This window comes from Sphaerodactylus townsendi, linkage group LG06 (genome assembly GCF_021028975.2).
Source record: "Sphaerodactylus townsendi isolate TG3544 linkage group LG06, MPM_Stown_v2.3, whole genome shotgun sequence".
NCBI lineage: Eukaryota > Metazoa > Chordata > Lepidosauria > Squamata > Sphaerodactylidae > Sphaerodactylus > Sphaerodactylus townsendi.
The window spans coordinates 133,721,792-133,739,399 of NC_059430.1; the positions used below are offsets into that span (position 1 = coordinate 133,721,792).

The 17,608-nt window shown below is 46.1% G+C and overlaps 1 protein-coding gene across 1 annotated transcript in view; it reads left to right on the forward strand.

The window, feature by feature from the left end:
- The window catches only part of LOC125435017 (cytochrome P450 2G1-like), a 44,028-nt gene extending 27,145 nt beyond the window's left edge, over positions 1–16,883 (forward strand). Inside the window, exons 6-9 of the mRNA XM_048500984.1 lie at positions 1,178–1,319; positions 2,346–2,533; positions 5,111–5,252; positions 16,366–16,883. Of these exons, the coding sequence (XP_048356941.1) occupies positions 1,178–1,319; positions 2,346–2,533; positions 5,111–5,252; positions 16,366–16,547 (654 nt within the window). The 3' untranslated portion in view covers positions 16,548–16,883. The remainder of the gene's footprint in view (positions 1–1,177; positions 1,320–2,345; positions 2,534–5,110; positions 5,253–16,365) is intronic.
- Positions 16,884–17,608: the final 725 nt, after the last annotated feature.

Genomic DNA, 17,608 nt, shown 5'->3' on the forward strand with positions numbered 1-17,608 from the left:
AAGGCAACCAGACTCAGACCTTGATTTGTATAAGCCCTTAACACCTTGTTAAGGGTTTTTGTGGTTGTAATGGGTTCTCCTGGAAACCTTCATCATGTTGAATCCTGTTCATCAAGCCCTTGGAGTCTTCAGGAGCCAACCCACTTGCAAAGAAGAATTGGCAATATCAGTAGACTGTTAATATAAGGACTTGAAAATGCAACTTAACAGGACTGTAATGTGTTAAATGTTAAATGTTTAAAAAGTGTTATTTGTTAAGAGAAGTAAACCATTTTGTTTTAAATGTAGTTCTTTGCAACTCCTTCCAAGTTCTGCCCCACAGAACCCATAGAAAGAGGTTACACATGCATGGACCTGGGCCCCTTCTGCACAGTAAATGTAGTTGTTGCAGTTGAGATAACGTAACCTGTTTTCCAGTTTTTGCAATCTGAGTTGCTCTCATGCCTTTGCACAGAGACTCATTTCTTTTTAAAAATTATTTCCCACCAATTCGTAGCTATGCAGGCATGTGTAAATGAACCCCCACAGCCATGCTGATGTCTCATGATACGATCATCTGCACCTGTGTAGCTACACAGATGCAAGCTGCAAAAAATTTTAAAAAAGAAAACGGAGGTGAATAAAGCGCTTCCTTGCCAGCCGTTTGCTTGCAAGTGGCTGCAATTTGGGATTTTTGAAAAGAATCACTAGTAGCGTTATTCTAAAAAAATGGTTTGGGAGAAATAACACAGGGCAGACTCATTTTAGGGGCGAGATCTGTGTGAAGTTCCCCCACAAAACAGGGTTTTTACCATCCTACACCTGTGTTTATTGGCCCCTGTGGAACAGGTGCTAGAGTCTCCCAGCAAGAGACAGAGCACCTTACCAAGTTCCACAGTCACGTGCATTGCTTTGGCAACACGGGAATCGAGGGCCCTGCCTCCTGGCCTGCCACAGTGCTTGAAGGGCCATGGGGGAATCCCCCCATGCATTGTAGGCCAACCGACTTGTTTTACCGGTTTTGCATCCCTATAATAACTGAAAGGGAATCTAGCTCCTAATGCAGAGATCCTGTGACCTTGTCCCCTGCTCACCCTCAAAACACAACTCACTCTGGCTGTCCCACCATAAACTGGCATAAAGACAGCCAGCGAACCTCCTAATGTTTTTTTTTTGTCCTGCTGCTGTTTACCTTCAGGAAAAAGGCAACCCCACCAGTGAATTCAATATCAAGAATCTGGAGCTCACCGCCCTCAACTTGTTCTTTGCTGGGACAGAGACTGTCAGCTCTACCCTGAGATTCGGGTTCCTGCTCTTGATGAAATACCCCCAGGTTCAAGGTATGGAGGGGAGACTCAGGGGGTATACAAACACCGCCTTGAAGTCTCCCTGGGCTAAGGAGAAACTGCCCTAAGGAAGGACTTAGCTCTGTGTTCAGAAATGGCACATTATTATTTTTTTATAAGAGCTCCAGAGAAGTGCAAACAAACCCTCTTTAAAAGAATGGAAGCTTTTAGATTAGATCTAATCAAGAGGTGTCCAACTCTGGCACTTCAGATGTTCATGGACTACAATTCCCATCAGCCCATGCTGGCATGGCCAATTGTAGTGCATGAACATTTGAAGCGCCAGAGTTGGACACCCCCAATCTAATCCAACATCCAGTTTCCAACAGTAGCCAGTGACATGGCTCTGGGAAGCACACCAACCTGATATTCAAAGATACTTCTGCACAGGGAGGTGCTGGTCAACTACACTGCCATTATAAACTGGGGGTGGGCATGTGTCAGAATTCACGTGTCTCAAGAGAATTCATTGCCAGTGAGGGGAGGGTTGGGGGGGAGATCCATCATATTTCTATCATTTTCTTCTAGGCTGAATTTGTTTGAGCTTCCTTTTTGTCCTGCCCTCCCTCCCAGGATCCCCCCCCCCATTTCACCTTCACAACCCTCTGACAAGGTAGGCTAGTCTAAGAGAGAGTCACTGGTTCAAGGAGCTTCATGACTGAATGGGGTTTGAATCTGGCTGTCCCCAATTCTAGGATGATGCTCTACTCAGTACCACCTCTGTATTTAAATGTGTATTCAACACCACCTCTGTATTTAAATGTGCATTCCCTTAAGTCAAGATCCTTGCAGTTTTTTGTTTTGTTTTAGAAACCACGTGAACTGCCTAATTTGACAAAGTAAAATAATGATGACTGTCTTGGCTTAGGGGGCATGCTCCTCAAAACGGAGTTTCACAAACAGAGTTACAAATACTTTCAAAATGTCATCTGGTTTTTGTTCATGGTTTCATCCACTGCCCTGGATCCAGGGGATGGGGGAAGGGAGGAAACTGAGGTAATGAACAATATATGCCAACAGCAAAGATGCATGAGGAGATAGACCAGGTGATCGGCCAGAACCGTGCCCCAAACATTGAAGACCGGAACCAGATGCCATACACTGATGCTGTCATCCACGAAGTACAGAGACTGAGCGACCTCATTCCCATGGATGTGCCCCACATGGTCACCCGCGACACCGAGTTCAGAGGTTACATCATCCCAAAGGTCAGTCTGGGAGGTGTGTAAGGGTGTGTCTTGACAGGATTAGTAATGTTTCTTTGTTTCTTCTGTTCAGTTTTTCCCCACCCTTTTTTGACAAATGGGGCTCAGGGCAGCTTCCTATAAAATACAAATATAGCAATATGGCAATTAAATACATAAAATATGTTAAAAACCTAATAATAAAAACTCACACGCACCAGAAGCCAATCATAGCAAGGGCCAATATAATAGGAATAGCCATGGACGTAGGTAAGGGGGGGGGGTTCCTCGGGTTTTGACCCCCTCCCCCATTCATGTCTGAAGCTCCGCCCCTCCGTTTGTGGGTTTTTAAAACATTTCAGTGCTTTTTCGGTTTTTGGCCTGCAGGGGGCGCATTGTTTGGGCTAGCAGCACCAAACTTTCAGAGATTGTTTGGGGGACTCTCCTGATGATACTACCAAGGTTTGGTGAGGTTTGGTTCAGGGGGTCCAAAGTTATGGACTCCCAAAGGGGGTGCCCCCCATCCTCCATTGTTTCCAATGGGAGCTAATAGAAAATGGGGGCTACACCTTTGAGGGTCCATAACTTTGCAGCACCAGCTGAAGGGTAAAACTTCACAAAAAAAAAACTTCTGGCTCAGATGCTATTATCAAGAGAGCCTCTGTACGAGTATCTCCCTAGGTTTCCGGTGAAGTTTGGTCCAGGGAGTCCAAAGCTATCTTTGAGGATACATAACTTTGGACATCCTGAACCAAACTTCACCAAAGCTGGGATTTACTATCAGGAGAGTCTTTTATTGATACCACCCACGTTTTGTGAAGTTTGGTCCAGGTAGCCCAAAGCTATGGACTCCTTGTAGCAAAGTGCCCCTCATCCCCCGTTTCCAATGTCTGGGAGCTAGCAAAAGTAGGAGATGGGGGCTACACTTTAGTGAGGGTCTCATAACTTTTGGACCCCCTAGAACCAACAAATTTCACCAAACCTGGGTGAGTATCATTAGGAGAGTCTCCTAAAGATACTCCTAAAAGTTTGGTGCTTGCTAGTTTGAACAGTTGCAACCCTGACAGCAGAGCACCCCCCTCAAATTTCCCCAGATTCTCCTTTTAAATCCACCCCCTTCGGCATGGATTTAAAGGGAGAATCTGAGGTCCTCAGTTTAGAAGAAGAAGAAGAGTTTGGATTTATATCCCCCCTTTCTCTCCTGTAGGAGACTCAAAGGGGCTGACAATCTCCTTGCCCTTGCTCCCTCACAACAAACACCCTGTGAAGTGGGTGGGACTGAGAGAGCTCCAAAAAGCTGTGACTAGCCCAAGGCCACCCTGCTGGCCTGCGTGGGAGTGTACAGGCTAATCTGAATTCCCCATATAAGCCTCCACAGCTCAAGTGGCAGAGCAGGGAATCAAACCCGGTTCCTCCAGATTAGAATGCACCTGCTCTTAACCACTACTCCACATTGAAAGTGATGCTGTTTCAGGGTGGGGGATAATCCACCCCAAAACAGCATCACTTTCAATACTGTTTAACGAGGGACCCCAGATTCTCCCTTTAAGGTGGATTTAAAAGGAGAATTTGGGCTCTCTAGTTTAAACACCATTGAAAGTGATTCTGTTTGGGGGTGGATTCCAGCATCACAGCGGCTGCCTGGAGGGGGGGGGGCACTCAGATTTTGCACCAGGCTCCATTTTCCCTCTATGCCTCTGCCCAGAGGGGAGGGGCAGGGCAGGGCAGGGCAGGGGAGTCTGCCATCCCCGACCTCGGAGAGCTGCTTTTATAAACACTAGGCCAGGGGCGGGGCTTGGGGAGGTGTGGCCATGCCCTAGGGGCAGGTGGGGGTGTGGCCACACCCCCGAACCCTCCCCCCATAAAAATCTATACCTACGTCCCTGGGAATAGCAATACTGCAATAGTAAATAGGGAGAAGGGACTGAGGCCATAGCTGCCTTTCACCATCAGTCTGGAAGAACAACCCAGTCTTACAGGCCCTGCCAAACTGCATCCGATTCCACAGGACCCTGGTCTCACTTCAGAGTTGCAACAGGCTGGGGCCAGAACCAAAAGGGCTCTGACTGTGGCTGAGGACAACCGGATGACTTTAGGCCAGGGAATCTGTGCAGCCACTAACATCTGGAATTTAGCCATCTTGCATCGGCAGAATGGAGGAAGAGAAGTATTTTAAATAAATGTGATGCTAGAGAGAGGCGATGGTGCTGGCTATTGAGATCAGATGCACTTGAGTTTGAAGTTTTAGTCAATAGCCTCTGCTGTGGTCAGAGACCTGGGATGGAAAAGGAGAAGGGTGTGCAGGTTTCTGTCCTGTCCTTTGTGAATTTCCAATAAGTGGATGCTGGCTGAGATGGCCCTTTGCTGTCACAGAATCACTAACCTCTAGGTGAGATCTAGAGTTTTACAACTAATGGCCAAGGATCAGATCACCTGGAGAAAATGGCTGCATTGCAGAGTGGACTGTTTGGGATTATTATCTTGCTAAATTAATCTTAAACAATTAAAACCAGGAAGGGAGGATAAAAGTTCCTCTGATTCTGAGGTTGTGTCCTCTCTGAAACCTCGAAAGGCTGGCTTGCAAAGTTCTGTCTTCCCCAGGGGACCGAAGTCTATCCAGTGCTCAGCACAGTCTTGAAAGACCCCACCAAATTTCAAAATCCAAGGAAGTTCAACCCAGGAAACTTTCTGGATGAGCACGGACGCTTCAAGAAGAACGATGCATTTGTGCCCTTCTCCTCAGGTAAATTAAGTGTACTCTTGTAAATGAAGAAGATAAGGGGGGGGGGGGAATGGGGTGGACATCCTAATAAATAATAGACCAGTGTTTTTAGCAAGGACTGGCATTCTTCTCTGACCTTTTTTACACTGGGGCTTTTAGTTAATAATGTTTAAAAGCCTATTTTCCAACATGAAGGTACCCAAATAGCAATATCCAGCAATATATCATGCCAATTTGAAATACCGCTCTGAGGCTCAGATGTTGGATTGGCCCTGTGCCGCTCTAAGTACGTTCAGCAAAAGCAACTGAGATTTTTTTGCTGAACAGGTTGATGTGGGCAGTGTCAGCTGGGGAAAAGCTGCTGGCGACGAAGAGACAGGGTGTGGGGAGAGGGGCATCATGGGATGTCTGCCCAAGTATCAGTTCAAGTCCTGTCTGGGGGGAGGGCTGGTCTCAGAAGGTGGTGTGGGGGAAACCTGCTCTGTCCCATGGCCACTGGTCCGTGGGTTGCTGCAGGGCTCCATCTTTTCCCCTGTGCTGTTTAGTATCCGTGCAGAGCTGCCGGGAGAGGTCATCTGGAGGCTGGGGCTGCTGTGTCATCAATATGCAGATGACACCCACTTCTATCTTTCTTTCCCACCTAATTCCAAGGATGCTGCTGATGTTCTGAACTGGTGGGCTGGATGAGGGTGAACAAGCTGAAACAAAACAGAGGCTCTTTGGGTTTGTAGAAAGGCAGACAAGGTCTTTCTGGCCTTGGATGGAGTCACACACCCCTTGAAAACACCCCTTGAAAAGCCAGGTTCACAGAAGTGTACCTTGACACAAGAGTCACCTCAGAAAACCAGGCTGCTGCTGTGGCTCAGAATGCTTTTGCTCAGCTGCACCCATTCTTGGTTCAGTCAGATCTGGCTACAGACTGGACTCCAATTGTCTACTTAGGGCTACCCTTGAAGAGTCTTTGGAAGCTACAGAATGCAGTTAGACTGTAGGTCAGGGCCAGCGTTGGAGTACATGTCCACAGTGCTACAGGAACTACACAGGCTACTGAGCCCAGTTCAAGGTGCTGGTTTTGTCTTCTAAAGTTCTTACATGGTTTGGGACTAGGGTATCTGAAGGATCATCTTTTCCCATACATTCCTACCTGGGAATTAAGATCACAGGGCTTCCTATGTCACCAGTTAGAGTTGCTCATTTGGTGGGTGCCTTTTTGGTGGCAGCCCCACAATTATGGAACAACCTCCCCAGGGATGCCCCCTTCGATCTTCAAGAGGCAGTTGAAGATTTCTTTAGGATGGCATTTGACTGGTCTCGTTTTTGTTCTTTTCAGTCCTAACTGGAGACTGTGACTTTTATGGGTTTTATAAAGGTTGTTTTTATTGGGCTTTTAGAAATAAAGTTTTGTTGATATTGTAAGATTTGGGCTCTGCAAGGGAGAGAGGCAGCTGACAAACATTTTAAATAAACAAACTGGAGGCAACTCAGATAACAGCTTCTCAGTGAAGGAAGTCCCAAGTGCCTGAGGAGCTGCAGGGGCCATTTGTGACATTTCCAGGTACAAATCATTTGAAAACCAGCCAGTCTGAATACACATGTGGGAAGAACCCTGACTGGATCCAAACTATTAGATACCTTTGAATTAGGGATGGCAGAATCCTAAAATGGCTGAAACAGTGGCATACTGTCCATGGGAACATGGGGTATTTCCTGTCCCACAGCGCATGGCATTTGATCATGTACGGGGGGGACCGTGGCGGCTCTCTCCATGCTTGGCAGTGGGCAGCTCAGGTGGACGCCATGGCCACAGGCCGGCTTCTGCCCTCCCTGGCCTCCCTGTCAGCAAGGAGGGCGGGAAGGCAGGAGCTGGCCTGAGGCCATGGCGCTTCAGCATGAGGCTGCCCGGCCACCTAACACATGGTGGAGGAACTGGGCTACAAATCCAAGGCTCTGGGAGCATCTGCTGTCTAAGCCTGGCACCAGACCAAATCCCGAGAGCTAACAAGCTGCAGGAGCCATAATTGGGGCCGGGCAGGGTGGTGGTGGTGTGGGGAGCCGGCCAGGGAGGGTGCAGGGAGCCAGTCATGCCCCAGGTGCCATTTTCGCCTGGTATGCCTCTGATCTGAAAGAAATGTTGTTCCCAAGTCACAGCAGCAACATCACACATAGATCACCCTCTTATTTATCAGTTTTCAAAAAACGTTCAAGTTGGCTGCAACTGACGCATCCCACAGCAACTGTTACCTAGCTTAACAGAATATATTTTTAAAGTAGCAACGGGGAATAACTCTGCTTGGCAGTGTGAGAGGCAGGCTAGGTCGGATCTTTTCGACAGCTATACTGGAAAAATGGCTTGAAATGTTCCACAGAGAAGGCAATGAGACCAGATTGTAATTTTAAATAGTTTTATAAGTTTTTGGTGCAAACATTCATACAGGGAGACATGGAGAAGTTTACACACAGTTCCTAAGATATAAAAAGAGTAGAAAAATAGGTTGGATGATAGATTGGGAAGGGAAGCAGGAGACTAATACGTTACCTAAATTCAGCTGAGAAGTTCTGGAAGAAGGCAAGGATTCCTATGCCAGCATGGAGAGCGGGGGCCAGCAGCAGCTAGAGCCAGCCTGGAGAGCCAGCTTGTAGAGTGCTTGTGGGACTTGGGGTACACTGTATTTTTATACCCCTTAGCATAGTTTGGGATGGGAGCTAGTAAGTTTCTATTCCTGTAGCAAGTAAGTTTCTATTCCTGGACTTCCTGGGTTTCCCATGCTGGGATCGCTGGGCTGAGCTAATCAATAGCTCATCTATTGTCTTCTAAGTACCGGGATAATAGAGCCAATTGTCTTTTGATTGTATCAGGGAAGCCTTGAATGGCTTTGGGCAGAGTGTCTTCTAAAAGTCTCTGCCCAGGTATTCAGATTTGGCTTTGAGTGGATCAGGGAAGGATCGATTGTTAAGGAGATGGTTTCTAAAGGTACAGGAAATGCAAGATCTGATATCTGATATTCAGCAGCTTTGGCGGGATGTGGTAATCAAGATACAGTCCATGAGACTTCCAGCCTTAGTTATCTGGAATAACTCAATAAGTGATTTAATTCTGCTAACAGGCATTTTTGCACTTAGCCTGTTTTTGGTTTGGACCTCTGCTCCACACATACAAGTATATGAAAGTTGGCATTTGCCAGTACATATTGTAGAAAAATCATATTAAATCCATTATTCCATAAGGCAGGGTATGAAGGGTAGGACAACACAACCCAGCCTTATATGATATCCTTTCGTTTTATCAATCCCTTTAGCTTCTTTTAAAGACCTATTAGTTCCTGTTTAAAATTGCATTTCTGGAATTTTCTGAGCTTCTGTCTTACCTTCCTTCTGAGGGCCACGGTCGAATCAAGGATTTTTAGGGATGCTCTGAATTTTTACATGTTTTAACACAATAAATTTAATTGTATCATAAAGCCTCTCTATTCAGGATTTGTACTATTGAGGATTCTCCTCTTATTTGTTCAACTATATTTGAACATAAGTTTACAACATGGCCTCTCTCACCGCATTTTCCAGTTTTAATGTCCAGAATTTCACTTTTACTTTAACATCTCTCTGTGGCAAAAGGGATCATAAGGAGATTTCGTGAGGGCACATGAGTCTAAGAGTTGGATGTCCAACCACAGGGGCAGATGGGCTGCTGCTCAAAAACTCACCCACCAAAAGTAGGAGTACATTCTCATTGGTTAACGTATAGCCCAGGGTGCTTTAGATGTTCATGGACTACAATTGGCCATACCAGCTGGGGCTGATGGGAATTGTAGTCCATGAACATCTGAAGCGCCAGAGTTGGACACCCCTGGTATAGCCAATAATGTTAGCCCCCCCTTGAATTAATTCATGTGAAATCTCCACAACTGTCAGTACCAGCTAGGCCACTAATAATAAACTATTTCCCAATCCTAATTTTAACAGCATCATAGCTGAAAAACATTTTGTTTTATCCTTCAAAGCATTTTCCATCCCTCCATTACTTATCCACTCCATTTCCTCAGTTCTGTCAGTGCCTTATCTGTAGCATTACCCAATCCTGCTTTGAAATCACAAGTATTATTGGTCTTAGGGAATTCATTACAGAAACTTTAGTTTTCCAAAGCCCTCCAACTGTGATTTAGTCCAATTATGCTGGGGGAATATAGACTGCGATTGCCATGGCCAGAGACAGGCAAGATTTCAACTTTAACATTTTTACCAGTAGGAAAGAGGAAACAAAACATGCCAGACCAGCACTTGATCTCCCCTGTTCGCCTTTTTTAATTGTTAGAGAACAAAATGAAACAAAGCCATAGAGAAAAATATCCTCATTAGCCCAAATTTCTTGCAGCAATATATCCTGAATCAGGGTAGAAACTCTCTCCCCAAACCAATTAAATATGTTGGCCCAATCTGCAGCATTCCAAGAACACCATTTTAATATGGAGTTGAGTTGGTTTCTAAGTCATGCATTGTTAGAAGTAACAAAGGAAACAATGCAATGATCCAGAATTATGTTTGGGGCAATTCTAGGTTTTTTCAGCAGATTGCCCATGGTCAATTCCCCACTCACAATTAGATGCGTGCTCGTCACAGAAAATATCCAGGTTTCCAGCAGAACTCTCCACTACACCAGCACCGAAAACAGATTGACCCCGTCTTGGCTGCTCCCCCCCCCCCCCAAGCGCACGTTATTTTAGAACCTGGAAGAAAGTAGACCTTTTGAAAAAACATGCGCTGAATGTGGAGCAGTGGGGAATTTAGGGAGTGAATTTAGTTTCATTTTTCCCACCACTGGTAGTGATGTGGAGCCTCTTGCCCAATCAGGAAGCAGTGGGCTGTGTACAATGTGCGCGCAGCCCTTAAAAAAAATTTTTGCGGAGCAAAGATCCACGTCTAAACAAAACAACGTGGGGCCAGTTTGAATGCTTCACTGAGTAAAAGGCAATACAATGAAACGCTAAACATCGTATCATATCACATCCACATATCCACAACCGCATAGGGTTGTTCTGCACATGTTCGCAGAGATGTGGATCTGTCAGTTTTGAAAATAAAAAAATTCCCTCCCCAAGCACAACGCAGCAGCCAATCAGGATAGCCCCTGAGTGGATCGCGCATTTGATCTGCCAACAATGGGTACTCCTGCCTGGCTGCTGCGTTGCTGCCGCTTATGGGGCAGAAGCTACAGTGGGGACCTTGAAACCGTGCTCAAAAGGCACATGTTCCTCAAACCTACCCGGTTGGTATCTAGTTTTTTGAAGTGGGGAATCGACCAGTGTTATCAACTTTCTCCCTCTTCTGGTCAATACCAATACCATCATTATCTTTTGACCTAATTACTTGGACTGTGTGAATAGAGAAATTATTATTTATAAGGCTTAATCATGGTTGCCTAATTCCTGCCAGTCTGCTAAAGTTTTCCCAATATCTGTTTGATATGTTGCTGTTCCTTCACCAGAAGACGGCTGAAGGCGGCTAACAGTCTTTGTCCCAGTGGGTTTATTATTTTCTTCTTCCTCATTGTCAATTTCATTTTCTCTTGGGACAGTTGTTTTTTGTTTCTGTTTCTTAAGGGATGTTGATTTTTCCTCTGGTTTGGAGGAGGAGCTAAATTAATTAGTAAAATTCCGCCATCTTACTGTCTTCTTCCATATGGGAACTAGTTCAGGCTTTGAATTAATCAAGGGCTTTCCTGTTATTTTATTTAAAATGCTTATCAGGTGGATATTGAGATTCCTAAAATGCCCCATACTAGAAAACATCATAATAAGAATTTTAGTCATTAAAAAGTTAACCTATATCATTCTCTATGAATAGGGCCCTGAATTTTTTCTATGGATTTCATATCAACATAGGAAGAGGGCACTCACAGCAAGAAGGAAAAATGCGACCAGCTGTTTATTTTCCCCCACCAATTTATCCGTCTGCCCTGGTAGGCAAAGATTCCAATCACCATGCGGGATCTATTTGATTCTAGGCTGCCCTTTCCCTCAGAAACTGCTGTAGAGATGGGGTAATTTGATAGAGGTTTCCTCTTTATAGAGTACGGGTTGTTCTCACCAACTAAATCATTTTATTTACAGTCAAAAACTTCTTTGTAGGAGAATTCAATAAATGATCAACTACAATCTCCAGTGACTCAAAGATTAGCTTTAAAGTGTCAGCTATTAAAATAGTCTGAATGGCTAGCAGCTGTAGCTTCTCGGATGTCTTTTTACTATGGGATTCGGTGTCAACTCCTGATCAAAAAGAGGCATCTTCTAAATCCAAATCCTTATTTAAACAAAAACCTCCATGTACAGCAAAGTCATTCTCTAAAATATCAAAAACATCTTTCAAAGACACAGGAGGCAGTTTATTAAGACATCATCTAGTCTGCTTTGTTCAGCTTTTATAAAACGCTCACCATCAATCTGTTGCGCCCTTTTCTTATTCATTTTAAAAAGACAAAGGAAAAAAACTGCCACAAAGCCCCCCCCCACCTAAAATATCTAGATACAAAATTATATTTAAAAGGACATTTCTTTTTTTAAAAAAAAACCCACACACACTGCTATAACCTTTGCCTCTAAGCCTAAATGTTTACAAACAACATACATCAGTCACGAAGCACCTAGAGAAATTGGCCAAGCAGCTGTGCAAGGGGGCTGCTCCAACCTCCGGCCACTCCTTATTTTGTGGTTTTTACTATTTTTACAATGCAGCTAGCAAGAACAAAACAAAAATGTCCCCTGCATGAAGTTATAATTTATAACTAAGAACTTACAAGTTGAAAAGAAGAAGATGCAAAGTATAACTCGGGGCAGCAGATGGAAAGCAGCTCATCCCTCCCTACATTATTGGTTCTGATCAGAAAAAGGCTAAACAAGTGGCATAAACTACCCCTCAAGGGGAGACAAATCGGCCAGCCTGAAGCACAACGCTCCATGGGAGCAACCTGAGTGGCAAAGGGGCAGCCTTGAGTGGGACACGCGTGAGCCAAGAAAGAAGAGAAGAACAGTTTAGATTTATATCCTCTCCTTTCTCTCCTGTAAGGAGACTCAGGGTGGTTTACATGCTCCTTTCCCTTCCCCCCTCACAACAAGCACCCTGTGAGGTCAGGGGCTAAGACTCGCCCAAGGTCACCCAGATGTTGCACAAGCTAATCTGGTTCCCCAGATAAGCCTCCACAGCTCAAGTGGCAGAGCAGGGAATCAAACCTGGTTCTCCAGATTAGAATGCACCTGCTCTTAACGACGACACCACGCTGGCTCTCTCAAACGCTATGGAACCTGTTCCCCACGTGTTCAAGCCCTGGGAGTGCACAATACCTGTACCACGGCTCTTCTCGAGCAACTTTAGAGCTGCTGAAATCCCAAGACCTGGCAAATGGGACAAGAAACTGCAAACAAAACACCAACTGCAGCCAACTGCGTACTGCACCAACTACGAACAAAACACCAACTGCAGAAGTGGCGTAGGAGGTTAAGAGCTCGTGTATCTAATCTGGAGGAACCGGGTTTGATTCCCCGCTCTGCCGCCTGAGCTGTGGAGGCTTATCTGGGGAATTCAGATTAGCCTGGGCACTCCCACACACGCCAGCTGGGTGACCTTGGGCTAGTCACAGCTTCTCGGAGCTCTCTCAGCCCCACCCACCTCACAGGGTGTTTGTTGTGAGGGGGGAAGGGCAAGGAGATTGTCAGCCCCTTTGAGTCTCCTGCAGGAGAGAAAGGGGGGATATAAATCCAAACTCTTCTTCTTCTTCTTCCAGCCCCGGCTTCATCCACCGGAGAGAGTGAAAGGCCATCAAAGGTCAACTAAGCGACGAAACCCCAGCAACCCCACTGCCCCACCACCAGGTCCTCCCAAGTCACTTGCAGTTTCCAAACAGGAGGAAGGAGGATTATTTCAGTTAACCAAGAAATGGTCAACTCTCCAAGGTTGCAACCAGCCCTGCCACCAAATGAAAATGGAGACAAAAACATCCCCCCTCCCCGCCCCACACATATCTCTATGAACAGGCAAGCTGGACGGCCGTCTTCACAGAAACAGCCTCCAGCAAAGAGAAAGTGAACTTGAAAAGGAAAACTAGGGCATTGTGGGGTATTGGCCGTGTTCCAGTAGCATTTTCTCCTAATGGCCCTTTCGGCACGTGCAAAGTAATGCACTTTCAATCCACTTTCACGATTGTTTGAAAGTGGATTCTGCATAGCAAAATCCAGCTTCAAAATGCATTGAAAGTGGATTGAAGGTGCATTATTCTGCACATGCAGAAGGGGCCAATGTTTCCCCTGCCTCTGTGGCTGGCGGCATCTTCAGAGGATCTGATGGTAGTAAAGCAAGTGGAGGATTTATACCTGTGGATAAAGAACCATTTGTGTTGGTTAAAAGTGTTAAGGGTGCAATTTGCAAGTGTAATTTGCTTTACTACCATCAGATCCTCTGAAGATGCCGCCAGCCACAGAGGCAGGCAAAATGTCAGGAGAAAATGCTACTGGAACACGGCCACATAGCCTGGAAAACCCACAACACTATAGTGTTTCCAGCCGTGAAAGCCTTTGACAATACACTGAAAAAGAAAACATTTCAAACTGCCTGGTATTAAAACCAATCCCAAGCCTGGGAATAAAAAGCACGAGGTAAGATTAATACAAAAACAGGGAACCTCCAGAATTGCTACCAGAACCCTCGCAGGAGCCTGGGCTCCAAAGAGAACCCCACCCCACCCCCCACCACTGGCGTAATGCCCATTGGGCAAGGTGGGCAGCTGACCAGGGCATCACCTGGTGGGGGGCATCAAGATGCTGGGTTCGGTTTTGGTTATTTTAGTGGTTTTCCATTTTTGGCCTGCAGGGGGCGCCGTTTTTAGACTAGCGGCACCAAAATTTCAGCATATCATCAGGAGACTGCCCTGATGATACCCCCCAGGTTTGGTGCAGTTTGGTTTAGGAAGTCCAAAGTTATGGACTCCCAAAGGGGGTGCCCCTATCCCCCATTGTTTCCAATGGGAGCTAATAGAGGAGATGGGGGCTCTACAGTTTGAAGGGGTTATAGCTTTGGCCTCCTGAATCATCATCATGTCCGTATCAAATATCATCATCATCATCATCATCATCATCATCATCATCATCATCATCATCATCATCATGGGATGTTCTTGCAGGGAGGGCATTCTTGGACATATCAGCACCACAATTTCAGGGTATCATCTGGAGACTGTCATGATGGCACCCCCAAGGTTTGGGGCAGTTTGGTTCAGGGGGTCCAAAGTTATGGACCCTCAAAAGGGTAGCCCCCATCTCCTTAGCAAAGAATGTGGGATGGGGTACTCCCTTTGAGGGTCCATAACTTTGGACCTCCTAAACCAAACTGCACCAAACTTGGGGGGTCCCATTAGGACAGCTTCCAGATGATACCTGACATTTTGGTGCTGATACATCCAAAAATGTTCCCCCTTCAGGAACATCCCAGAAATTTGCCCAAGAATCTTTGTTCTGCATTGAATTTTCTGTATTGCTGTTAATGGGGGATGCAGGCGGGGGGGCACATTTCTGAAGGCACAGTCTCAAAACTTTCAGGGACTCATCAGGAGACTGCCCTGATGATACCCCCAGGTTTGGTGCAGTTTGGTTCAGGGGGTCCAAAGTTATGGACCCTCAAAACTGTAGCCCCCATTTCCTATTAGCTCCCATTGCAAACCTTTATTGGCATAGACAACAGTACAACAATAATAAAAATGGATTAAAAAGCATATACAATACAGGAAATAAATGTTAGGTCGAAGGAAATCTACTGGCATTTAGTAATTTCCAGGAGAAAGTCGGCCACTATCATACAGAGAGAAGGATCAGGATTGTCCAACAAGTAGTGTAATCTAATTAAAACAGGGAGATCTGGTAAATATAAAGGAGTAAGATTCACATACTTGGATCTGAGATTCAGCAGATCTGAGACAGTGTAGTCGGATTGGTGGGTCAGAGATTCCAACTGAGCCACCATCATTACATGGGCACAATCTTTTAACCTTTTCTTAAGCTTATTAAATCTGCCATGTAACAAGGCAGAAGGCATAACATTCAACCTGGCAAGTGCTATTATGGCTCTCTCCTTTAGACGAGCAGGGTTTATTAAGCAATACAGGTAGTGTGCCAAGTGGCCCCGTTGAAATGGGAGAGAAAAATACAGGGGGGAGCATGTTTTCTTGGCTGCTGTGATTAGGGTAGAGAACTCTCTATCCAATAGTTGACCTTTTACTTTTCTATAAGCTTCTGAATAGGACAAAGGGCAAAGTGAATTCACTGACAGTCCAATAGAGGCCGTTTTTTCTTCAATTATGGAAAACCAGGGGTTGGAATGGGTGTCAGAGAGCAGACGGTGGACCAGGGAATTACAGTCCGAGAGAAAATGAATTCGCAGCCAGAATCTAAAAGCCCTCAGCCAAGGAGTTTTGACCTGACTCCAGACAAAGGGTTGCATAGGGCACGCAATTTGGGGATTAGCTCCCATTGGAAACAATGGGGGATGGGGCACCCCCTTTGGGAGTCCAGAACTTTGGACTCCTTGAACCAAACCTCATCAAACTTGGGGAATAGCATAACGACAGTCTCCTGGTGATACGCTGAAATTGTAGTGCTGATATGTCTAAAAATGCACCCCCTGCATGTACCAATGTCCGGGTGTAAAAAAAATGGTCATGGTGAAGTGGCTGACCATGGGGGGGGGGCATCCAACTCAGGTTTTGCCCAGAGCTACAGTTTGCCTCGTTATGCCCCTGCCCCCCGCACAAACAGGACTCAAGCCAGGCGGTGCAGTCAGCCCAACCAAACCTCACTCCTGAGAAGCGTAGCCAAAGTCCCGGGTTGCCACCTGTGGGAGCACACAGTTGCCCCTGCCTGTCTTACCGATATAGGTCCCTCCCATGGCCATCTAGTCCAGGAAGTTAACCCTGAGGCCAGATGGTGTGTTGTGCAAAGGGATCATCTCTGAGGCTTTGAAACATGCTGAGGCTCTCCTCACATTCCAGAGGATGCTGCTGGTGACTTGACCAAATGCCGTTGAGGCTGACTCATGGCCTCTTGTCTTGTCTTCCTCTTGTCTTGACATTTCTTCCCGTCGGTTTTCCTCCTTGTTGCAGGGAAGCGGATCTGCCTGGGCGAGGCATTGGCCAGGATGGAGCTCTTCCTCTTCTTCACCACCATCCTCCAGAGCTTCCGGCTGAAGCCCCTCGGGCTCCCTGAGGACATCGACCCAAGTCCCCTGGAGAGCGGCTTTGCCAACATCGCACCCATGTACCAGATGTGCATGGTCCGCCGCTGAGCGAAGTCAAGCCTGAAGCTTTTGCTCCCCTATCTGAGCAAGCAAGAATCCCATAGGGTGTGTGTCTGGGGGGTGGGGGAGGTTGGGGTGTTGTGACCTTTATCAGATGTAACAAAGGGGTTTTTTGAAATTAGGGCAGCCAAACTTCACACTATGCACTCAGGTTAGCACTTGTTCCCAAGTGTGGAGCAAGTGCGTTGGGGGAGGGGGGAAGGGTGGCCACCTCAGGAAATACCTGAGGATTTTGGAGTGGCTCCAAAGGAGGGCGGGGTTTAGGGAGTGGAAGGACTTCAGTGGGGGACTTCTTAGAGCCCACCTTCCAAAGCAGCCACTTTCTCCAGGTGAACTGATTTCTGTTGCTTGGAGATCAGTTGTAACAGCAGGAGGTCTCCCTGGAGGTTGGCAACTCTAGTTGGGGTGATTCCCCGCTCTGCCGCCTGAGCTGTGGAGGCTTATCTGGGGGATTCAGATAAGCCTCCACTCATGCCAGCTGGGTGACCTTGGGCTAGTCACAGCTTCTTGGAGCTCTCTCAGCCCCACCCACCTCACAGGGTGTTTGTTGTGAGGGGGGAAGGGCAAGGAGATTGTCAGCCCCTTTGAGTCTCCTGCAGGAGAGAAAGGGGGGATATAAATCCAAACTCTTCTTCTTCTTCATAGGTGGGGAAAACTGAGGTCACCCCTTCCCTAGCAGTTCCCCAGGGTCACACTCCATCACAGTAGCCTGTACCAAAGGGATTTTCCTTTTTCATTGCATTTTACCTACTTGCAAATAATAATAATAATAATAATAATAATAATAATAATAATAATAATAATAATAATAATAATAATAATAATAATAATAATAATAAATGGATAGTAATCAAAACATTGAGGTCTTTGTCATATCATCCTGTGTTTAAATTGTACATCCACTTTTGGTTGGTCATGATTCAACAATGGCCCCTCCCTCACACTGTGATCCATTGTCTTCCTGAGCAAGGAGTAAGGCTTATTAGTCAACACAACACAACAGTGGCTAGATTGAGGGACATAACAGTACCTATCAATTCTGCATTGAT